Here is a 25,707-nt window from a genome sequence, read left to right on the forward strand (position 1 = left end):
AGATTTGATGTGTTCTAGATTTGGGCCTGTGCCTTTCAATAACAAGTGTTGTTTTTACTATTATTCATTGGATCATGCTCTACTTTCAGTTTTGCAATTTGCTTTCCTACAAAAATTAAGCACTGTGAAAGGAGAAATTGTTTGTCTTATTCTGTTTGAATACCTAGATTAGTGTCTTCTACATAGTGGGTGCTTAAAATGTGTTGAATAAATGAAATGTTGAATAAATGAATGAACAGTGGGTCCAGGACCAGCATCATTAGCCTCGCCTAAGAACTTGTTTAAAATGCAAATTCTTAGGTCCCTGCCCCTGACATACTGAATCAGAAACTCTGAGGGTGGGGTCCAATGGTTGTGTCATAACAAGCCCCTAGGTGTTTTTGATGCATGTTAAAGTTTGAGAACCGTTGAACTAGAGGAATGAGATTTGTGTGGCGGGCAAATAGATTTATCTAGGATTACTATAAACTTTCTGTTTAAATTCCCATCTGATGTTGAAACTTTTCTCAAGTATTGTTAGGATATCATTTGACATTCATTAATTTCTTGTTTCATTATATCCTTTTTTTTTTTACAATATCAGCTATACAGGATCTGCTTACCAAATATTTGCTTGGAATTCGTTTGAGAATTTTAACTTTTTGTTAGCATCATAGCTCTTTGTAGATTAACTTACTGAATTTAAAATCAATGCCATGCTTGTTCCAGGAGGTCTTATCATACATAAATTACCTAGAATCTGAAGTTTCTCCTTATTGGGTACTTGTTCCGTTTCAGTTTCCCTCTCCCATCAACCCTCTCTGTTAATATGCTATGCTTAGGGGCTCAGTTGTGTCCAACTCTTTGTGACCCCATGGACTGTAGCCCGCCAGGCTCCTCTGTCCAGGAGATTCTCTAGGCAAGAACACTGGAGCAGGTGACCATGCCCTCCTTCAGGGGATCTTCCCAACCAAGGGATCGAACCCAGATCTCCTGCATGTCTCTCGTATTGCAGGTGGATTCCTTACTGTCTGAGCCACCAGGGAAGTCCCTCTCTTAATAGAACAAGTTATATATGTAGGATGATCTGTAATAGAAAGGAACACTTATTTGTGACTAAATTGCTTATCATACTACTATTTAGGTTTATTTTATAAAGAACCAGAAAATGTCTGTTCTTAATTTGTTTACCTTGCATATAGGGGATAAAGTTTGATACTGTTTTTATTTTGGGGGGTAATAACCTTGGTGATGATATGAACTTTTATGACTCTTTGATAAAAAGAAATGAAGGCAGTTTTAAAGTTTTACTGTAATCACTACAGATTATAAATCTTGTATAGTTAATTCTGCAAATATTTATTAAGTGCTTATGATATGGATTGATACTTGCTAACTGCTGCAGATACAGTGATGAAAGAGGATTCTAGCCCTCAGGGAGCTCACAGTTAATGGGAGAGACAATAAAAACAAACATAAGACAATGTAATAAGTATCATACCAGAGGTAACCACAGGATGCTAAGAAAATGCTTAAAGACATTTTGTTACAGTGTTACCATAAATAGATTATTTTAAAAGTAACATGTGAACTGTTGTGCAAAAATGTTTTTTAGGTACTCCTGAAACAGGATAATACTACACAATTGGTGCAAGATGACCAAGTAAAGGGTCCTTTAAGAGTACGTATTTTGTACAGTTTAAAATCTAAAACGATTAGTCATAAATCCATACAATGATTTACTGAATTTTACATGTGTACATACACTTTTAAATGTTAATTAGAAAACAGCAATACAAATGAGGTGTTGTATAGTTAATATAAATTATGACATTAACAGTGTCTGTATCCTTAGTTTAAGAATGTTGAGTGTCTTTAAGAAGAGTATTTTAATACATATGAATATGAGTTTCACTGCTTTTTGTTTTGATTTCTGGGATTGAATACTTTATTTTGTTTTTCATATTGTTACCACAGAGGTTTAAGTTGTTAAGTGTGCTATACTAAAAAAAGTCTGAATATTCTGTTGTTCAGACTTACCAAGTAAACTATGTTGACTTAATAATTCAGTTTAATGAATGCCTACATTATGTTTTCCATCCATGTCTGGCCATTTGTTTATGTTATAAATCTTTGTTATGTCAAAGTACCACTTCAGTTAATATCTGATATAAAAAGGTCTGGAAGCTGGAAGAAGTTCAACTGGTCCATCTCTCTGTATCCAGGTGAAACTTTATTTAAAAGGTCCCTTAAATATAAATGCTGAATCCAATAGTCAACATTTCTATGAAAGAAAATTGAAGTTATTTTTGTGTTATCTTTATGGTTTTTGGTTCTTATACTCCACAGTTTTCTTATAGGCAATATGATATAGTAAAAGAGCTCTGAAATAAGACTTAAAAGACTGGGTTCTCATCCTGGATTCTTTGCAGATTATTTTCTCTTCCTGAGTCACAATTTCCAATGTATAAAATGGGGTGATAATAACTGTCTTAACATAAGCCTCAGTGTTTTGGGGCTGGAACTGCATGATAAATGTTAGAGCACTATAAATGATAAAGATCTCTGGGAATGTAAGATAAATAGATATATTTTTTTACCCAGGTCATATGGTTGGTAGGAGTGATTTAGTTTATTTATTTAAATTTGATGATGAAATTTTGATTTTATGTTTTTAGGTTGGAGCTATTGTTGAAACAAGGACGTCTGATGGATCCTTTCAGGAAGCTGTTATCAGCAAGTTGACAGATGCTAGTTGGTATACTGTGGGTAAGTAGTTAAGTAATTTAATAGAAAGGATTTAATTTGGGGGGTTTCATATATATATATACCTCTGTGTTGTAAATACATTGAAACATTATATTGGCGGAGAAATAAGTACTTTTTCTTGTCAATTTACTTGATACAGATGGGTAAAATTTTAATGACACCTTAATGGTAATTATCAATTATCTCTTTACAGTAACTTGGCCGCTTAGGGTTATTTCATCCAAGAGTGTACTCCTTTTTTAGGTTATCTTGATATTTCCCTTCAAGAGAGTTAAATTCTATGGTGATTTTTCTTCCTTTAGAAAAGTCAGTACAACTTAGTCATCAGACTTTTTAAACTTTTTCTGGAATTAAAATTGCATAGTTGCAGTCTTACATTGTCTTGCTGCCTGCTTTGTATAAGGGTAATACAGATGTTACCATAGAATTCACAGACTGAAAAAGTCCTGGCCAGAGTAGATTCAAGCGTAGATGATCATAGCTTAATTTTTGATTTTCTATGTAGTCAGGACTCTTAACACCTTTCAAGAAAGATATATATGCTACTGGGTCATTCCCTGCCAATAAAGAATCTGCCTGCCAGTATGGGAGACACAGGTTCGGTCCCTGGGTCGGGAAGATCCCTCGAAGTAGGAAATGGCAACCCACTCTGGTATTCTTGGCTGGAAGATCCCATGGAGAGAGGAGCCTGGTGGGCTGCAGTCCATGGGGTCATAAAAGAGTGGGACACAACTTAGCAACTAAACAACAACAATATATGCTGCTAATATAAATACATTCTTAACATTTGATGCATACGCTTATGCTGACTTTAAAAAACTTTAGTGAGTAGCAACAAGTGTCGCAGTACATATAAATGCAAACCTGAATATAGTACCTACATAGTTGCTGTCATTGTGCTGATGAGAATAACAACAATTAATATTTCCGAGTCTCCTTTCAGTACTTTGAAACAACGCAGTCCTGCAGATATCATCCTATCCTTGGCTCCACACTGAACATCTATGGCATTGTTTGGTTTATACATGTATGTCTTGGTATAAAAGATGTAATTATAATATTGTGGTTTCCCTGCAGAAGGAAAAGAAATGACCCTTTAGATTTATTTTTAGTTTACCTGATTTGTTGCTTTGGATAAAAATCATTCATCTCTAGTTGATGCTCAGAGATGTGAAGAACAGTCTTTAGGTGAAAATTGTACTTTGTACATAAGACAAAGAAAATTTGTGTTATGCTGTGGCTTCTATTAATAGTAGCAATCTGCACTATGTATCTATTATTTTCTAACCATTTTTATTCTTAGACCTCCTAGAAGTTGATGTTGGTTCACAATGGTGCTATTATTCTGAACTGTATGTTTTTAGAAGGGTTGGTTGTGGCCATTGATAGTTGTTAAGAGATTTAAAACTAAGTTTAAAGTTAACTCTTATAGATTAGGTAGATGCAATTTTGCTGTATTAAATAAAGCAATGGTGAAAATTAAAGGAGTTGATATGTGCAGAAGCATGGCACATTATATGATGCATGTTCAGATACTAATATATATCCTGTTTGATACTTAATATCAAGGTTACATTCACAGTGCTTGTGAAGTTTTAATGATATAATGCTCAGCTTTTACAGAAGCAATACTTTTAGGTTTTCACATTTTGGACTTCTGCACCCCAGAATAATACTTCAACTATGAATAGCTATTTCTATCCTGTACATGAATGGCATTTTAGTATTAATACTTAAAAAAACTAGTTGATACTGAGCATTCTCTGTGGTGATTTTCTATGACAGGTAATTACAGAAGAAATTGTATGATTTTTTTTCCTCCAAGAACTTAGAATCTTAATTGCATGTGATTCATGTATCAAATGGTGTACATAAGACTCACATGGTGCTAGTTTTAAAAAAATGAGAATTTGAGGACCGCAGGTCTCTCCAGTTTAGCAGGTCTAGGATGGCAACCCAGGAATTTCTTTTATAAGTGCATTGGGTGAATCTAATGCAGGTTGTACACAGTTATGAAAACAGGCCACATTTGTCAAAACAGAAACTAATTTGGGAGAAAAATGCAAAATAAGATCTTTGCATCTGTGTAGTGAGACACAGTGATCAAAAAGTTTTAAAACGGTAAGAGGTATTATTCTTTTAAGGAGACTCAGTGTAGCACTCTGCTGTATAGAGTGTTTAGATATTGAAGGATGCAGACCACATAAAGAAGGATCAGAGTTAGAAAGTGGCAAAATAAAATGTGTGATCTCTCATGGATCACAGACTTCCTGTATTTATAATTGGGTGCTTACTTATCTGTTGGATTTAAATTCTCCTTTTGTAATTTTTCTTGATTTCTGAAAAGTGTTAACATAGTTAGAATCAGAAAGTTATACAAAAGTGTTATTAATGTTCTCAATGATATTTTTGGTTTTAAAAGAACTTGAAATTATCTCAAACTATTAAAAAATGAAACAAAAGGGGATACCACACTAATAGTTTGGATAAAATAGGAGTTATAATTATTAGTTATCAAAAAGTTATCTGAGAAGGTAATATTAACTATATAATACAGGTATTTAATTTTTCCTATTATAACAATAAATTTTTAAAGAGATTATGGATCTACCATAACTCAATTAAAAAAATGTAGTATTACCTTGCCCTCTAAGTTTTGAATGATGAATAACACCAGTTCATGGATTTTGGACAGGGTTGGGGGAGGTTTGAGACTTGGAAATATCTCCTCTTCCTATACTAAAACACTGCCTTTGTAGTATAGTTCATTCATTTGGCAGTTCTTATCCTTGCATTAAAGATGAGGAATGTATGTAATTGTACTGTTAATCTGTCCAGTCATCAAAAATCCTGCCAAATTCAACTGTCAGTGAGACATTCTTTAACTGTTCCTTTGCTTTTTTAGAATATAAAAATAACACACTATATTTGAAAAATAAGGAAAATGTGAGGGAAACAGTGAAAAATAAGGAAAATGTAAAGGAATTAGTTGCTGTTTGCTTTAATTTATATATAAATGTACGTAGGTCTTATATCAAGTTTAATACTAAAATCTTTTTTAATCATATTTTTGTAACAAATGTTTTTTAAGATTTGGGATTTTTTCGTACCGTGTGCTTACTGTTCTGCATATCAGTTTTATCATATCCCATGGAAATTCTAAGTTAAAGGAGTAGAAGAGGGTTAAGATTAAACTGGTGAATGAACTGACTTTTGTAGAATGTTCTCTAGGCTTAAGAGGCTTTTAATTTGATTAGAACCTCTTAACAAGGCTTCCCTGGTGGCTCAGCTGGAGCCTGCAGTGCAGGAGACCTGGGTTCGATCCCTGGGTTAGGAAGATCCACTGGAGCAGGGAAAGGCTACCCACTCCAGTATTCTGCATAGTCCATGGGGTCGCAAAGAGTCGGACACAACTGAGTGACTTTCACTTCACTTATGACAAATTTGTTATAACCAAAGTCAACGACAAAATGTTTTCAAAGCCAAGTGGTTATTCCACTGACTAGAAAAGTTGCACTGACAAAAAAAGTACTAAGTAACACATCTCTTCAGTCCCGTGATAGGCTTTAACCCATTGTTTAAATAGCCTTTTCTGAGACTTAGCATTCCTATATTTTATTAATATAGCTATACATTTGAACATTAATATCTTAGGTTTCCAGATTCATTAATTTTTTTATATTAGCTGCTGAGTGACATCTGTAGTTATCACGAATGATTTTATGAGTAATAGAACTATTGTTTTTACCAAGGATATCCATAATTTTAAAGTATTTATTATGTGAAATGTTTTGTTAATTGTAACTGCTAAGTCTCTTCAGTTGTGTCCAACTCTGTGGACTGGAGGCTGCCCAGTTCCTCTGTCATGAAATTCTCCAGGCAAGAATATTCTAACATGTATACTATCATGTAAGAATTGAATCGCCAGTCTATGTCTGACGCAGGATACAGCATGCTTGGGGCTGGTGCATGGGGATGACTGAGAGAGATGTTATGGGGAGGGAGGTGGGATGGGGGTTCATGTTTGGGAACGCATGTAAGAAATAAAGACTTTAAAATTAAAAAAAAAAAAAAAAAAAAAAGAATACTGGAGTGGGTTGCCAAGCCCTACGCCAGGGGATTTTCCTGACCCAGGGATCAAACCTGCCTCTCTTGCATCTCCTGCGTTGGCAGGTGGATTCTTTAGCACTGTGCTACCGGGGAAGCCCATACATATATATGTATATATTTTTTTTATATTCTTTTGCATTGTGGTTTATCACAGAATATTGAACATCATACCCAGTGCTATACAGTAGGACTTTGTTGTTTATCAGAGTCAGAATTCTTAACTTCCTTCCCAGGGTTCATTTTATGCCTCTGCTTCGTACCTATTTATTATCATTTTGATCCCCTCCTTAACTAAATTGTAGCTCATACATTAACCTTCTAATTCTCGACTTCTTTATCTATAAAAAGAAGATAGTGATGCCTACTCTGCTGAGGTTGCTGTGAAGATTAGGACATAGTGGAAGATTAATAAGTAATAGCCAATTGTATCTTTGAATAGATAAAGTTAATCTACTGTTGTTATCAGTTACTCTCCATCATCTAACAGTGCTGTGATAACAGGTAGATCTTTCATATTTAGTAGTTAGATTGGATCCCTGTTGCTTTTGTTTCTTTGAATTCTAACAATTTAGGGTTAGGCTTTGTATGCTTTTGCATTAGCTTTATTTTGTCTACTGTGATGAAGGTTATCAAGTCTTAGCTTTGTTACTGTCATCAACTTAGGTTTTAGTATTTATATAAAATATACTGACAGATATAATTTTTGTACTGTTCTCTTGCACGCAATCAGTAATATATTTGCATGCCATTTTTGGCAAGTATAAGACATTTTGTGCCTTATGATTACTAAATCTTATTCTCTTTTTTTTTCTCTTGGCATTCTGTAATATCCATCTCGAACCAAAAATAAACTAAATTTACTATATGCACCAGTTAATTCTTTCACTCTTATCAAAGTGCCAGAGTCACTCTTTAGTGCTTTAAATCACGTGTTCTTTTAGATGATACTTGTAACATGGAAGTTACAGAGAAAACTTCATATAGATGGAGCTTCTTCATGATTTTTATAATCAAGGATGTCCTGATTAAATAGGTGCACTATATTTTTGGGTTTTCTGTTTGTCTTTTAGAACATCTTGAGAAATTACATGGCTCAACAGACTTGTATAAAATACTCAAACACATATCTTTGTATAGTTTTATGAATTAAAGTTCTTAAACTGTTTCTCTTTTTCACTTGAAGTTGGAAGGGTTCCTAGATAAAACTACACGAAGGTTATTTGTATCACTGTTGTCTTTGGTTTCTATGTCATCTCTAACCATGATAAAGTATGCTGAAGTGGAAGTAATTTTTTTTCTTAAAAAATTAGATACATTTCAAAGTGACTATTAAAAAAAAGAACTCATAATATTAAATTCTTGAAATTTCTCATCAGGGCATTTTGATTTGGGGCTGCTGTTGATTAATAATAAAAATTGTGAAAAAGATTTTGTTGCATAAATTTGATATTAGTGATTGGTCTTAAACCCGCATTTTCCTTCCTCACACCTCTGTGTCTTAAATGTGGTATGTATTAGTGTATACATGTATGTCCATTGTCATCATTTTTGCTACTGTATTATATGGCTGGCATTAAGGAAAATTGGAACTTTTAGGCTTTATTCTTTAGCATCCTTTCATTAATAAAAATGAATTATTTTAAGTTTGATATGATAATTTCATGATTTTGAATTTTTAAAATGGTTTACAGTGGTTCATTTATCAGACTTGATGATACCATATGAATCATACTTGTGATGTAAATGTTTAGAGCACTGTTCATCAAGTGTAGATTAGTGATATAATTGTTGGAGAATATTGTGTTTTGTCATTGTATCTGCAGGTAGTCATTAATTTATGCATCATTGACAGTATATAACACAGATGATTTTATGTAATCATTGAAAGTGAAAGTCACTCAGTTGTGTCCAACTCTGCGACCCCATGGACTGTGCAGTCCATGGAATTCTCCAGGCCAGACTACTGCAGTGGGTAGCCTTTCCCTTTTCCAGGGGATCTTCCCAACCCAGGGATCAAACCCAGGTCTCCCACATTGCAGACAGATTCTTTACCAGTTAAGCTACAAGGGAAGCCCTTGTAATCATTATGGTTCTTTAATTACATGTATCAGGAGTTTTTAATTTTCTTGTTTTCTCCTGCATGTAAGAGAATCTAAAACTAGGTATCTTTAGTCTAAGAGGAAGAGCTGACTGAGGTAGATAAATATTAAAGGAGTTGAACATTCTTATCTAATTATGTTTCTAGCATGAAAAAAGTTAAGTTTATGATTTAAAGGCAGAGTGTTTACTAATAAAACAACCCTTCAAGAAAAATTCAGGATTTCAATTACATAGATAGCATGGTAAAGATTCTAAGATGTTATTAAATTAAGATGATGTAGAATTTTCCTTTCTTAATATTAATCTATTGTGTCAAAATAGAAAAACATATAGATTTTAAAAATTAATATTAAATCTTGAAATTAATGATCATTTTCTGTGTATGTTTGCTTTTCTGTGTATGTGCTTTTTCTGTAACATATATAAACATTTGTTTATGTGTACATGGCATTTTAAATATCAGAGGTAAGGATTCTGTCTTCTTGTATTTTATCTTTCCATAATGCTGGGTATCAGGTGTCTTCTGAGAACATTTTCTTTGTGAATATCAGATATTAAAATCAGTATATGTCTGAAAAATTAAACTTATAAAATTATCAAAATATATATAGCTAGATATATGGAGAGCATGCATGCTTGCTAAGTTGCTTCAGTTGTGTCCGACTGTCTGTGACCCTATAGACTGTAGCCTGCCAGGTTCCCCTGTCAGTGGGATTCTCCAGGCAAGAATACTGGATGGGTTGCCACACCCTCCTCCAAGGGATCTCCTGACTCTGGGATTGGACCTGAGTCTTTTGTGTCTCCTGCATTGGCAGACAGGTTCTTTATCACTACCGCCACCTGGGAGCTGTTACATTCCTTAACCTCATATCCTTGAAATATTTACACATATTCTACAAGTAATATGATTTCTTTTTAATGTAGTAGAAGTAAAAACTTGAGAAAGTTGCTGTGCCATTATGACTTATTTTTTAGAATTAAAAAGTTTTTCATCTTTCTAATGTTTCCTTGATTCTGCTTTTACTTCTAAACATCTTTCACCCTCTTCTAGCAAAAGAAACAAGTTGAATCTTGTGACTTTAGAATTTGGCAGCAAGTATTTCTGTTATAGTGGGTTATGATGCAAAGAAGTAGAAGCGGTAGAGTAATCCAACAGCATTACCAGAAATTAAACAGTTTATCAATGTTAGAGATACTATTGATAACTGTTGCCAGAAAAACCCATAATCCTTTTTTTTAAACAAGGTTTTTGCTAATTCTTCTAGGATTAAAGGTAATTTAATATCTGTGCTTTGACTAGGTTGTTAATGGTTTAAGAAGGTGGTTCTGTATTGGTAGAAACTGAAGAAGTAAATGGAGACACTTAAGCAATTGGGGACAGCCATTAACTTGTATTTGTTTGGTATCTATAGAATGCAAAACATGGTATGTATAATTTAAAAGATTTTGAAGCGTAACTAACATAATGGTTCTTAAGCCCCAGGTAAATAGCAACAGTAGCATTCTGTGCAGTTCCAATTTTAATTAGTGTGAATAAATTCTCTGATGTCTTGTTTATTGCAGTGTTTGATGATGGTGATGAGAGAACACTGAGACGTACCTCTCTTTGCCTAAAAGGAGAGAGACATTTTGCTGAGAGTGAGGTAGAGTGCCATGGATGAACATTTTGAATTGAACAGCAGCTACTAATATAGAGGCAAGAAGTGATTTAATTTGTCTGTTTCTTATACAGACACTTGACCAGCTTCCATTAACAAATCCAGAGCATTTTGGAACTCCAGTAATTGCAAAGAAGATGAACAGAGGAAGGAGGTCCTCTCTGCCTGTGTGAGTGTTTTCACGTACATTACAGTTATCACAACATTAAACAAGTGGTTTCTCTACAGTGGCCAAATTTGTTTGGGTGACCTTTCCATAATATCTTGTATCCTTGTTTTAGACATTTTACCTTGAGCAGACCTTTTTCTTGATTCTTGGACGAAGTAATAGAAATAATGATCACAACCCCTTTTTAAAACAGGCTATTTTTGTTTTGAGTTGCTTTGCCAAATTCCTTGGCATCTCTGGTGGCGCAGTGGTAAAGAATCCACCTGCCAATTCAGGAGACTCAAGAGACACGGGTTCAGTCCAGGTTGGGAAGAAACCCTGGAGTAGGAAATGGCAACCCACTCCAGTATTTCTGCCTGGAAAACTTGATGGATAGTAGAACCTGGCGGGCTACAGTCCATGAGGTTGCAAAGAGTTGGATGCAACTGAGTGTGTGCACACATATGTGCACATGTGTGTGCACACACAACCACAGGTGTGCTTGCGTGTGCATGCCAGATGCTTTAATTGATATGATTTTCCTATTTTAAGTGAGAATAATGTGTTTTTTTAACCTTTCTATTTCAAAAACATTTCAAATTGAAAAATTGTAATCATGATACAATAAACTTTCATATACTCATCATCTTAGATTCACTGAATTATTAAAACTTTTTGGCATATTTGCTTTATATTTCCTCTCTTTATATACATATGGTATTATTTCTTAATAATAATAATTTTAATGGGCTGAACCATTTGAGAGGAAGTTGTAATGATCATCACTTACCCCTCGTTTGTGTAGAAATATACAGACATTCTCTTACATAGCCAAAGTATGATTATCAAATTCAGAACAGATAGCACTGATAGAATACTATTATCTGAAGTTGCCGCCTGTCCCAGTAATAGTCTTTATACTATCTTCCGTTTCCAGGATTCAGTCCAAGATCACGCATTGCATTTAGTTTTTGTGGTTCTTAAGTCTCCTTTAACCTAGAAGAGTTCCTCAGCCTTTTTTTCATGATGTTGACATTTTTGAATAGTACAGGCCAATTGTTTTGTAGACTTTCCCTCATTGTGAGTTTGTCTAATTGTTTAGTTATCAGATAGGTTAACTGATGTGTTTGATGAGATCTTTTCGTAACCTTTTAGAAAATTGGCGTGATTATCAGGCATCTGGCATGCATAAAAAGTCGAAGGGCAGTCTCTTAAAATGTATTTGGCACAGTAAGTACTTCATGATGATAGAGCTTTTCTGTCCCAGCCAGTGGTTGGCATGAGAGTGTAAGTCCTGGTTCTCATTGATCTAGTGGATAGCTCAGAGCTATTTCTGTGGGACCAGGGAAATATCTATTCCATTGCAGTGTGGATGAAGAAGCTATTACCCTGGGATAATAACTGTATTAAAATGGTTTATGTTAAGATCATGATAAAGTTATTCTAACTTTTAGTAACGAAGATGAAAAAGAAGAAGAAAGTAGTGAAGAGGAAGATGAAGATAAGCGACGTCTCAATGACGAATTATTAGGAAAAGTTGTAAGTGTGGTATCTACATCTGAGAAGAGTGAGTGGTATCCTGCTTTGGTAAGTATAATATTTTGCAAGTTAATTGGCCTTTTAAAATATTTGTTTAATATGAATTTTTAGAAACTTAAAAATATTTTGAGAGTGTCACATATATTTAGTTTGGACTTCCTTGCAAAATTAAGCATTGCTTCCCCAGTCCCACGTACTTCACTGTCTTCTTTTGTTATTTCCTTTCTTTAATTCTCTATAACCAAATATTTATTGGGGTTTTTCAGTTTTTCCTTCAAAATGTGTCCAGTGGTCTCTTTTTCACTCTGTTCTCATTACCGTTTTTTACCTGATACATACTGCTTACCTCCAGCATTGCTTAACTTGATGCCTGAATGCCTTCTTCACTAAATACAAACTAATTTTCTAGAAGTAACTTTTTATAGAGAAATTTTACAATACTGGTTTAATCACGATAGTCCCATTCTCAAAAAAAAGAACCCTGCACTGACTTCCATTAGGATCAATTTTGTATTCTTTAGATGGACATCTGAGGTCATCCCTAGTTCTTAGTTTGTTTCCCATTTTCACGGTAAGCTGTCTACTTAAGGCTCTTTCTTAATTGCTCCCTGTATAAGACCCTTCACTCCTCCAGTCCTTTACCCCTTAAATTGATGGGTATTTACTGAGGATTTCAGTGAGTTCAGCTTTTCTTTAAGCACCTTAGAAAATAAAGATGTATGAGACTTGTAACACATTGCCCTCATGGAATTTACTATAAACATCTAAAAGGTAATGTTGTGGTTAAATATTGTAATTTTTAAAACTTGATGTAGACAAGAGACTAGGACAAAGAGTATTAGGGAAAGGAAAGCTGCACCTTGGCTTTAGAAATGGCAAATCTTGGGTAGGTTGGTAGAGAAAACTAATCTTTGATTACTTGGGGAAGGAATGAGAAGGTATGGGCAAGAGAATTATTTCACGAGAAGATTCAGTAAACTTGGTAATACCTATCTCCTGTTTTTCCTCTTCCTTCTCCTCTCCTCTTAAATATGTCTCAAGGGTCAGCTCAAGTCCTACCTTTTCTGCAGATTCTCTCCTAACCACTTCGACATACGTATGCTGCTGCTTTGTGTTTTGATATCACTTATATCTCTAATAATAATTTTTGCATAAAATATGTCCCAGATTAGATTAGACTCCTTTAAGAAACTGAGGGCTTTTTTTTTTTTTTTTTAGGTTTCTATGTGCATGGAAATACATGACTTACTTCCTATGTAGTACATTTACTTTATATAGGAAAAGTCTGAAAGTCCTTTGAACCTTTCAGTTGTACAGGCTGACAAGTAAACGGGCTTGGATTCAGAATACTCAGATCATAGTTTGCCAAGAGATTTAAAAATAATGCCTTTACTGAACGGCTTATCATTTCTGAGGTGAAAAAAGATGAGTAAGAGTCAATCCTACATTTGATGATTTTAGTGTAGAGTCAGACACAACTGAGCGACTTCACTTTTCACTTTTCACTTTCATGCATTGGGGAAGGAAATGGCAACCCACTCCAGTGTTCTTGCCTGGAGAATCCCAGGGATGGCAGAGCCTGGTGGGCTGCCATCTATGGGGTCACACAGAGTCGGACACGACTGAAGTGACTTAGCAGGTAGCAGGGATAATCCAAGTAATTGTAATATAAGATAGTTTGCATTCGATATTAGGACTTCTTGTCCCGATACCTCACATTTATTTGAAAGAAAGAAAAAAAAAAGTCTTCATGAAGCTGGTGCTTTTGGGCTGAGACTTGAAGGACTTAAAGTTAGCAGAAGACTTCACTAGAGGATTTTCTTAGAAGAAACAGAATAAGAAATAACAGGAAAGAAGGGGTTTCTTCACGAAACTGTGCTTTGGGAATCCATTTTGGCTGAATATTAGATGTGAATAGGGGCATAATAGGAAATAAGACTGGGAAGATAATTTGGATTGAGGGCAGAAGATAATTTGGATCTTCCTCTGAGTTATTTTTATTTTATCTTACGCCTAGTGGTATCACTGTCCCTCTCCTCAGTTATATTCTTCTTGTGTATCTTTTTGTATTTACCCCTCCATTTCAGTGTTAGCTCCTTGAGGGCAGACTATATTATTAATCCAATAATTTCCAACACCAAACAAAAAAAATATAATACTATCTGATACTGAGACAGCTGATATACCTTCCAAGACTTTTTAATTGTCTAGAGATACAATGTTTAATGATAGCCATGAGTCCTATGTGGCTATTTAAGTTTAAACTGTTAACTAAATTAATATTAAATTGAATAAAAACTTCAGTCTCTCAGTTGTACTGGCCACATTTAAGGTGCTCACTCCCATGTGATTCATTGTTTCTGTATTGGTCAGTGCAGACAGAGAACATTTCCATCTTGCATAAGGTTCTGTGGTTGGTGCTAGATTATCACAGAGGGGCTACTGTGGAGCAGGTACATTTCAGCAATTTATTAGACTTCAATTTTTTTTAATACTAAACTGTAGAAAAATAGATTGGTTAGTTACTAATGCTAAGACATTTGTTATTTTTAAATGTTAAAAACTTTGAAAGTTCATTATTCAGATTTTCTCTGATCTGTTTAATTACTAAAAACTGTGCATGCCTTGGTAAGAATGGGAACTTAGGTGCTTATTTTAAATAGCCAGATTTCAAAATAGATCCTGATTCAAGTATATTTTGAAAAATTATAATATGCCTTATTTTTATTATAGCTCATATATTTTGTGTCTTAATAAATGAATTGTTATTTGGCTTAGAATAAATCCTAATATTTTAAAAGTGGTCATATTATTATTTATATTTCATTAGTTATTCATTTTATAATATAATGGCTGGGTAAATTAAATATATCAGTTCAGTTCAGTCTCTCAGTAGTGTCCAGCACTCTGCAACCCCATGGACTGCGGCACGCCAGGCCTCCCTGTCCATCACCATCTTCCAGAGTTTACTCAAACTCATGTCCATGGAGTCAGTGATGCCATCCAACCATCTCATCCTCTGTCGTCCCCTTCTCTTCCTGCCTTCAATTTTTCCCAGCATCAGGGTCTTTTCAAATGAGTCAGTTCTTTGCATCAGGTGGCCAAAGTATTGGAGTTTCAGCTTCAACATCAGTCCTTCCATTGAATATTCAGGACTGATTTCCTTTAGGATGGACTGGCAATTAATTAATTATTTAATTAGTATAAATTAAATATATAGAAAACCAATATGCTAAAGAAAACTTATAAATTGATAGTTTGTAAGTAATTTATTATTGACAGTGTGCCTGTTTCTTGTCAAATATGATCCTTTTAAGAAGTTAGGGCTTCCAGGGTGATTATTTTAGAAAATACATTCTTTGTTTGAAGAGAGAAAATAATGATGAACATGTTCTTATTTTATATTTCAGGTAATATCTCCCAGTTGTAATGATGATATCACAGTGAAAAAAGACCAGTGTTTAATTCGGTCATTTATCGATTCTAAATTGTGAGTAATGAATCACTTAATAGTGTTACATTGGGAGGAAAAAAATGGAAATCAGAACTTTATTTTTAAAGGTTTAATCATTTTATGAACCTGAGAAGTTATTACCTAAAATCTTTTCATTTTTTATAATGTGGATTATTTTTTACTTGAAATTTTTATATAAAACTGAATAATATATGAGTAATATTTTTAAAGTTTTTAAATGAAGTATAGTATTGATTTTCTCCCTAATTGTAAGAATTCTATATTTTTATCACGTGTACCATTTCATATTATGAAAAATGAAATTTACTTTTAATGGGATTTATATTACTAGAATAATTATTTTGACTTTTTTCTGATTAAAAGTCATATTTTGAACTCCAGTAAAATTTAATTTTAAAAAAAGTCAGATTTTTTAGAAGCCTTCCTTAACCTCAACTTTACTTTTTTCTAAAAAACTGTAGAATTATCTGTTTATTGAGTTGTGATTCTCTGTGAAAAATTTGATACCATAATGTATCTAACAATGATAAAAAATTTTAGTATTATCTTCTGTTGAATTTTTCTTACTAAATGGCATAGTAAATTTGAGAAATATGAAAGATCAAAATAGTATAAGGGAAGTACCATGCTGATTGAACCACCCCATTCTGTGTGCAAGAAGGTTGCATAAATAGAAATATTACAAATGTGAGGCTCTCAAATTAGTGTACTTTGAGTATGTGCATCTTTAGAATTAAGGTATTAGCTTTGCCTATATTACCTCTGGCCCTTTTTTTTAAGAATTAGGGTATACATGGTCTTTTTAAAATAATTTATAGGTAATTTTGATTTTGAGATTTATATTTTCTAGGTGTTAACATGACTATTTAAGTGATAGTTCTTATTTAATAATGGTTTCCCTCCCATTTATTCTTCTCTATAATTAGTTATTCTATAGCAAGAAAGGATATCAAGGAAGTAGACATTCTCAATCTGCCTGAATCTGAGCTCTCTGCTAAACCAGGTAAAATAAGGATGACTCAGTCTGTTATTTCATGGTGTGATGCTGTAAATGGCAAATTTAGCGACTAAAACAAGACAATATTTTCTGGCACCATTTGAGCTGTTTTGAGTTGTTATCTGTTCTTCTTTGATGCCTTTTTTAGTTTCTAGATAAAGCATTTGACCTGTAATACTTTTTATGTTTTACCGTGAACATTTCTGACAGTATTCTCTAGAGAAAAATAAACATTAATATAATACTGTAACTTATGAAATATATTTAGATTTATGGTATCATTTTAGAAGTAATAGCTGAATTTGAATCCAGATCTTCTGACTCTGAATGTCATGGCTTTCTATTCTATGCTGCTAATTGCATAACAAATGCTGAAATACATTTTTACTTTTAGGGCTGCAGAAAGCAAGCATCTTCTTAAAAACTAGAGTTGTTCCTGATAATTGGAAAATGGATATAAGTGAAATCCTTGAATCATCCAGTAGTGATGATGAAGATGGTCCAGCTGAAGAAAATGATGAAGAGAAGTTAAAGGAGGCCAAAAAGGAAGAAGAAGAGATGGTGGGTGAAATTTCATGTTTGTAACATATAGAAATAGTTTAATACTCTATAAAAATAATGCCTTCCTATATCTTCCCTATGGTTAGATTGTTTATTTGTTGTCGTCTTTTTCTAGCTCAACTTTATTTGGAGGAGGAGGATCTTTATGGCTTTCTTAGTAGGCAAATCAGAACTAATTTTTAGTGTGTAAGAGATTACAGGCGCTTCCCAGGTGGTGCTAGTGGTAAAGAACCTACCTGCCAATGCAGGAGACAAGAGACATGGGTTCAATCCCTGGGTCAGGAAGATGCCGTGGGGAAGGGCATGGCAACCCACTCCAGTATTCTTGCCTAGAGAATCCCAGGGACAGAGGAGCCTGGCAGGCTACGGTCCAGTCCATAGAGTCACATAGAGTTGGACACAACTGAAGCAACTTAACACACACACAAGAGATTACATAGAAGAACTTTTCAGGTTAAATGAGCAACAAGTGCATTTATTAACATCTTTTCCAAATAACCAAGGAGGAAGACAATGTAACTTTTAGGTATATTCCATGTGTTAGTTAACTCATTTAAATTACTGCTAGATGGAATAACTGTTACTATTCTACTTTAAAGAGAAAAGTGAGAATCAGAAAGGTTAAGTAACTTTCCCAAGATGGCAGAGCTCAAATGTGGAGAACAGAGATTTGAATGCAGGTCTGGTTTGTCTGAACTTTGAAATCTCAGCTCTTTTAGACATTTCACAGTATCTCAAGGATAATGGGGATTTAAAAATCCTATCTAAACTGAAAGAATATTTTGTTTGGCAGTTGGATAAATCATAGAGAAGATTCAGATTCTGTTTTATAAATGTTAATGGTTTTCTTTGTGGTATCACTGTGTTCTTTGAGAATGTATATGTAATTGTAGGAAATCATTCATGAAGCTCCACATAATTGCTTACATGAATATTGCTGTCTATTTGTTCAGCAATGTTTTGCTAAGTGGTATAAACTATTCAGTATATTTTTGGCTGTTTTGAGGTAAAGGGGCTTGGTGGCAGACAAAGAGAATGAGTTTACTTAAAAAGAAGACCTATTTGAGCATCAAAAATATTTGCTTGGAAAAAACATGGAGTGCTTGTTTCTTCTTGGATACACAAATATGAATTTATAAAGCAAAATGAGTATACTTGTGTGTGATATAGGGTATACAGTGTTTCTTTCCTTTTACTTCCCCTGCAGTATTTGGTTTTTTGCACTCTGAAATCAGAATGGCGGTTCATACTTACAGGCTGCCTACAGAGTTGCCATAGTAACGTGCTGTTGGTTTTAAGTGAGCATGCTCGGAAAGACAGGAAGGTTTTGCAGAGGCTTGGCAGGTTGCCAATGGAGGTTTGCCAGATGCTTTGAAATGGGCTGTCTTTCTTTTCCTTTCATGTAATGTCTGATTTTTATGTGGAAGAGAATGTAAGTAGTGCTGTATAACCCTGCGGATGCTATGCCCTAAGAGGGAAAGCAAATATTTGCAAGTCAGACTGAAAGATGTTCAGACACTGTACTGATTAAGTAGAAGGGGAATCTAACCATTTTGCATGTGAAAGAAAATGCAGCATATAGGTAAGATTTTTTTTATATATATGTTACCATTTTGATTGCCAAAAATGAGGTTAAATAAGAATTTTAGATATTGATGATGTGGCTGATATGGTAGGACTCGTAACTAAGCTTAATTGTTTCATGTAAAAGAGACAGTAGGAGTCTATTTTTAGAATATTAGAGGATGAAGGCTATTTTTCTGAAATATAAGATAGATTTTGAAATGAAAATGATAATAGTTTGGCAAAATTCAGGATTTGAAGTCTAAATATTAAATGTGATTTTTGTATTTTTATCTGTATTTACTTATAGATTGTATGCTTTCAGGGTAAATAGGCCACATTTTCAGGGTGTGAACTGTTGCAGTCTGGGTTTGCCTTTTTTTTTTTTAACGTTGAAGTTAGGATCTTATGTTACAAAATACTGAAATACATTAGTCTCTTTATTTTTGTTAATACTTTTAATTGGTATCCCTTTCAAAATGCATTTTTCCTACTCCTTCCCTGCCCCCCCCCAAAAAAAACCCTGAAATTTTAAACAAAGAGGTTTAAAAAGGCTTTGTAGTAAGGTTAAAGATGATGGCCATAAAATAGTAAGTAATAAATAGTGTTCTTATTATAGCTATTAATTTCATAAAGGTCATAATGTTTTATTTAAGCTGTGAGTAAATGTTAGTAAAAAAGACTGAAGAGCAGAGGCAGGCTACCTATTGTTTGCAGGTAGTAAGTAAAGAAATTTTAAAAGGTAAGGACCTTTGTAAGGAGAATGTCTTCTTAAAATCTATTACTTTAATTATGAACCTGTTAAGATTAAGTGAACCAAGATGCTTTTCACCTACTGAAAAAGAAAAAGCAAAATCACAAAATATGGTCACTGATTATAAGATAATTTAAAACTATTTTTCATATCTTAATTTTCTTAGCATGTGCTTTATTGTATTGCCTAATGAAACTAATTTCTTCATTTTCTGTGGCTATACAAGTAGATTTTCTTCTGAGATTTTGGTTGCTTTGGGAAAAAAAATCAGCTGCATTTCATGCTCTTGGATTTAAGCTTTGGATGCTGAATCATTCTAACCTGTCTTGAACAGTAATTTTTAAAATTTGATGTATTGTAAAACTGAAAAGCATTTTAATCTGTATTTAGCAAAGGAAAAAAATGGGTATGGTATAAAAGGGAATTAAAATCTGATAAGCCAGGGCCTACCTGGCTTAGTCATTATAGGCCTTTACTACATGAGTGAGGCTAGGCTGTTACGTTACATTATATTTCATTCTTCCAAAATTTAGTTACTCTGTGCTTTTCATGAAGATTTAATATTGCTTTACAATGATTAAAAAAAAAAGAGCTTTTATAACCACTGTAACAGTACTTTATCCTGCCATTTGGTGTTTTTAAATTTTATGCAGTAGAATCAAACAAGTGTTAGACACTTCTGCAGTGCTAATGGGCAGTGGACATTGTTTTTATATTTGATACTTTGAGTACCCTAACATAGCCTTAATAAGGAAATTTGAGATTTACCATGGAGGAGCATCTTTTTTACTTAATATTATTTTGAATTTCTGAGCATTAGTGGTTTAGGATTTGAGTATAATATACATATTTCATATTATTACTGAGTAGGAAGAGGCTTGAGAGTCTGATAGGAAGTTAGTTCCTATCTATATTGATGACTAACTTATTGATAATTATATTGAAAAAGATTCTGGAGAATATTTTTGTGGGTATTACTAAAATGTCTTTTGTCAAGACATTTTTATATTAGAAAAGATATTACTGAATTTCCTTTTGAATTTTGAAACTGAAAAGTCAGTGTAAACACAAACAGTGATATCAGGTATTCATATACTCCCAACTTATATTCACTTTGGACCAATGTAGGACAGTTGTCTAAGAATAAACTAAATAGGTGATTGTTTAGAAGACTGACTTTGACTACTCTTAGCTCTTTTATCCTTTTGATTTGCTATAGGTAGGCTTATATGTTGGAACCTCCCAAAAATCTTCTCTGCTTTCATACTTAGTAATGAAAATTTGAATTTAGTGAATTTTTATAGAAATGCTCTTTTTTGTTTAGAAGTATTGGTTCACATTTTTCCAGTTGTTGAATTTCTAAAAATCACTGTTACTTTGAATTCCTAGGATTATATTCCGTTATTATAAAAATCATATAAGTGCCTGATTTTTTTAATTCATGGAAATTTGAGTACTTAAATCAAGTGTTATTTGTGTGTGTTTATGCCTTTTTTAGATAAACCATAAAGGCATTTGTTAGTGATCATTCAAGATCACTTCAGGTATAAACCTATAGTAAATGCTTGATAACTCAGAAAAATACTGTTAAATCAATAAAATTGATAGAAAAATTTAAAGGTAATGTTACTATTTTAGGTGTATCTAATAACTTCAGCTGTCAACTAAGTATTTCTAAGCGAGTCTTATAAAGCCAGTTTTCAATAAATAAGTGAAAATTTAGCTTGCATTCAAATATAACTTATTTGCTAAAGTTTAGCCTATTAAACAAGCAAGCAAAAGTGACCTAATGTATTTAGCACAACCTTTTTTTCCACAATGCTAGTATAAAACTCTAACCAAGTTAGAATCACCTAATCAGATTAATGAGGACTGCACATTTGTACACACAGATACTGCTACATTTTTATGCATTTATAGAAAAATGTGTCTTACAGTTACGGTAGTATAACTGAGTTTAAAGCCTTAGATTTAATAGCATCCGAGCTACAGCTTGATGACTGAAAGTAAGATGAGTGAACCTTTTCAAATGGGGTGGGAGAAATTACTAATTTGTTATAGGCAAGTGGTTGTTAAACTGTTTTCTGAAATTATGAAACAGTGTCTTACTATACAATGAATGTATCATGCATGATATGTGGTTTTTAAAATTTTCTATTTAAGTGTACCCTACAGAGAAGAATGATACAACTGTAAATTTTATCGTTAACAAATTTCCTTGGGTCTTCAACACCATTAGTCAGTTCTCAGTTTCTATAATCATTATCTCCTTTATGCCAACAACCCTACCCCTACTCTGCTCACTTAGGAAAGAGATTAGGAACTTCACACTGGGAGCCAGCTCTAAACCATACCTGCCTGCTCTTCTTTGCTTAATGTACAGTTAATAATATGTTGTCCTCTTCTGTAAGATGAGTCCCTCTTTTTATGCTCTGGATCTCATTCCCTTCTTCCTTGTCTTAGACTGTGATGTATCCCTTTTCTTCCAAGCGTCTCTTATCTATTCCTTTCTGTTGTATTCTTCTTCTTCGCCTTTTAAAACATGCTTACATCTCTTCCAACCTTCTGGGAACTGCACAGACTCCTTCCACCAACCCCTCCACCTTATGGCCAGATTGCTCAGAGTTCTGTACACTGTTCTGTTTTCCTGTAGTGCCTCTTGTACTTTACCACACCTAAAACAGCTTTACTGAGGTCACTAGTGACCTCCAACAAATTTTTGTGCCAAGTTCAACAAATTTTTGTGCTAAGTCCAATAAAATTTTATCATGATTTCATTTGACTCCTTAGTAGTATTCAGCATCTTTGACTTGCCTGCCTTCTAAAATCAGCTGACATACATGATACTACGTTTTTTTCTTGTTTTGCTGTTCATTGTTGTTCAGTTGCTAAGTCACGTTCAACTCTGTGACCCCATGGACTGCAGCACGCCAGGCTCCTCGGTCCTTCACTATCTCATGGAGTTTGCTCAGATTCTTTCCTTTCTGGTTTACTTCCTAACTAAATGATGTATTGACTCCAAATCTATATGTGCATCAATGCACATGATGTCTCATGTCCTTTTTAAAATTAATTTTTATTGGAGTATAGTTGCTTTACAATGTTATATTAGTTTCTGGCTTTTATATCTCTTTTTAGCTCCAGACATTTCTATTAAACTTTCAGTGAGGATTTCTTCATATTTTGTAAGTCCTCAGACTCAATATGTGCAAGACTGCACTCGTCCCCAAAACCTGTCCTTTCCCTGTTTGTTCCTAATTCATTTGAATGGAAGCACCATTCACCTAATTACTCAAGCTAGATAAATGAAAGTCACCTTAATCTTCTCACTCTTGCCTCTTTCTAGTCTGTCACCCTAGTCCAAGCCGCTCTTCTCTTTCACCTAGCTCGACTGCTACAATAGCAACTTGTTCCCACATCTGTCCGTGCTTTCCCTGCTCCAGTCTATTCTCTGTACTGCACTGAAGTGGGTTTTTTAAAACTAAGTATATAAAAATGGGATTCCTCTTGGAATAAATTAATCTTAGGGCACAAAATAATAAATAAAACTAAATGCCAGTCATTGATAATAAAATTGTGACTAAAATCAGCTTGTATTTAACCTCATGGAATAAATTAATCTTCGGGCACAAAATAATAAATAAAACTAAATGCCAGTCATTGATAATAAAATTGTGACTAAAATCAGCTTGTCTTTAACCTCATGGAACTTCCTGAGTATTTGAACACATTGAAACTTTGAGGAGTACAAACAGACTCAGCATCAACACTTCTCTCACTCTCCTGCGTGCTCTCTTACTCTTTCTTTCAGGGGGAGGGTTTATCTTTCCATCATCAGGCGGCAAGACTCATTCAGGCACTGATTCTCCTCATTGCAGACTGTGACAGTAACTCCCGTTTCCCTTCCAATCCATCAAACTTATTCTTGGCAGAGAACTTTTAAAAATATAACTCTGACCTAATTCTTATTTAGCTCTCTCAAACCTCATATCTATGCACAGTGTCCAATTTTGATTCTCTAGTATATCATCTAACAAACCATAGCATGACATGTCACATTTTGTTGAATTGACTGGTTTTATATTTCTCCACCTCCTGCTAGACTTGAGGCCCCAAAGTGGAAGGCCAAAAGTGCCTTCTCATTTTAATTGTGGCAGAAGTCTGTGATTCATCATGATCAAAAATGTTTGAGCTGTATTTGAAGACATACTATTCAAAGTTAGAAATTTCATAAAATAATAGTAGCTAGGGTTTCCCTGATGGCTCAGCAGTAAAGAATCCACCTGCAGTGTGAGAGATGATGGTCTGATCCCTGGGTTGGGAAGATACCTGGAGGAGGAAATGGCAACCTGCTCCAGTATTCTTGCCTGGAAAATCCCATGGACAGAGTAGCCTGGCGCACTGCAGTGCAAAAGGTCACAGAGAGTTGGACACAACTGAGTGAGCACACAGATAGATACACAGCTACCTGTAATACCAGGTAGTGTCTATTGCAAGTAACTAAAATTGTAAGTTCCTGGAAATTATGATCACATTCATGCCTCTTCTATATCCTTAACTCTCTGTTGCTGACGTTTTACTGGATGCATAGTTAGCTTCACATGTTTGATTAAATGCGGGGGAGAAGGCTCATCAGCAGTCTAGTGTACTCCACCTCCCATTATTACGACTCCAACTCCAAAACCCTTGAGGGAGGCGGCGCCCTCTGGCTCCTGACCAGGAGATAGACCCTGTAGGTGTGAGAATACTGTGAGCAGAGAAAGCACTCTGTGATAGCAAACACAAGCCCTAATATTCTAGTCTTAAGGGCAGAGTCTTCTAGTTGGAGACATTGTTTTTCTACCATATGCAGTTTTACTCTAAGGTGACTAACAAGATAGCTAATTTTTAAAAAGTGATTGTGTAAGAATTACTTACTAGATTAAGCAATTTTGATTTTTACAAAGACCCATCAGATAAATGTAAAACTTTGTATATAACCTCATCTTATATTTTTTACTTGAAATAAATTTTCTCTCAGGCAGTTGTTTTTAACTTAAATTCTTTATTCATTTATATCTTGTTTTTACACCTGATGACTGCATTCTGTACTTAGCAGTTTTAGGGCCATGGTTTCTCATGGACATAAAGCACTCTTGATAGTCACTACTTTTAATTCCAATAAATTTAAATTATTGACTTTTTATCTATAAAGCTATATTCTTCAGCATTAAAAAGTTATCAGATGTTTGGTAAAACTTAATGAATGTCAAATTTGCATTTGATGGGTTCATTTTATTTACTTGCTTTTAGAAGAAACTTTGTTTTCAAATCAGTGTCTTTTTAAAAAAAAAAGATTTGCTTTTTACATGTACTGGATACAACAGTCTTCTTTAAATTCTGTAAGATGATAAATACTAAAAATGAGGTATTAGTCTGAGGAGAGACTATTATGATTATGAGGGACAGGCAAAGCATAGAGCCAGTCTGGTATAAGTTGTTTTGTTTTTCCCCCTACCAGAACTCCTTAAAATTCACATCTGAAATAATTTATAGGCTGCCAGATTACTCAGTTGAGTTAACTCATTGGCAGTTGTTTTAATAACCTTGCAAAGGGGGCTTCCCTGGTGCTTAGTGGTGAAGAGTCCATCTGCCATTGCAGGAGACATGAGTCCAGTCCCTGATCCAGGAAGATCCCACATACTGTGGAGCAACTAAGCCCATACCCCACAAGTACTGAGTGTTTTGTGCTCTAGAGCCTGGGAGCCCCAACTACTGAGCCCATGTGCCATGACTACTGAAGCCCGTGTGCCCTAGAGCCCATGCTCTGCAACAGTAGAAGTCACTGCAGTGAGAAGCTCGTGCACTGCACCTAGAGAAAAGCCTGTGTAGCAACAAAAACAGTACAGCCAGAAAGAAACAAATTAGAAAAAAAAGTGCAAAAGCAAAATTTTTTAATTCACTTGGGGAAAAATTGCCACCTGTTGGTTTGAGCATTTAGTAAACACCTCTGTTAACTCTGCAGTGATTATAAAGTCTGTATATTGCTAAATTTTGAGGCTTACTAGAACTTTG

The 25,707-nt window shown here is 34.2% G+C and overlaps 1 protein-coding gene across 1 annotated transcript in view; it reads left to right on the top strand.

Moving 5' to 3' along the window:
* Nucleotides 1–25,707, top strand: part of ARID4A (AT-rich interaction domain 4A) — a 57,799-nt gene that overhangs the window by 3,749 nt on the left and 28,343 nt on the right. Inside the window, exons 4-11 of the mRNA XM_052646672.1 lie at nt 1,595–1,660; nt 2,658–2,748; nt 10,522–10,601; nt 10,691–10,785; nt 12,219–12,351; nt 15,714–15,793; nt 16,705–16,781; nt 17,170–17,336. Coding sequence (XP_052502632.1) covers nt 1,595–1,660; nt 2,658–2,748; nt 10,522–10,601; nt 10,691–10,785; nt 12,219–12,351; nt 15,714–15,793; nt 16,705–16,781; nt 17,170–17,336 — 789 coding nt within the window. The remainder of the gene's footprint in view (nt 1–1,594; nt 1,661–2,657; nt 2,749–10,521; nt 10,602–10,690; nt 10,786–12,218; nt 12,352–15,713; nt 15,794–16,704; nt 16,782–17,169; nt 17,337–25,707) is intronic.

The sequence above is a fragment of the Budorcas taxicolor genome, chromosome 10, assembly GCF_023091745.1.
Source record: "Budorcas taxicolor isolate Tak-1 chromosome 10, Takin1.1, whole genome shotgun sequence".
Taxonomy (NCBI): domain Eukaryota; kingdom Metazoa; phylum Chordata; class Mammalia; order Artiodactyla; family Bovidae; genus Budorcas; species Budorcas taxicolor.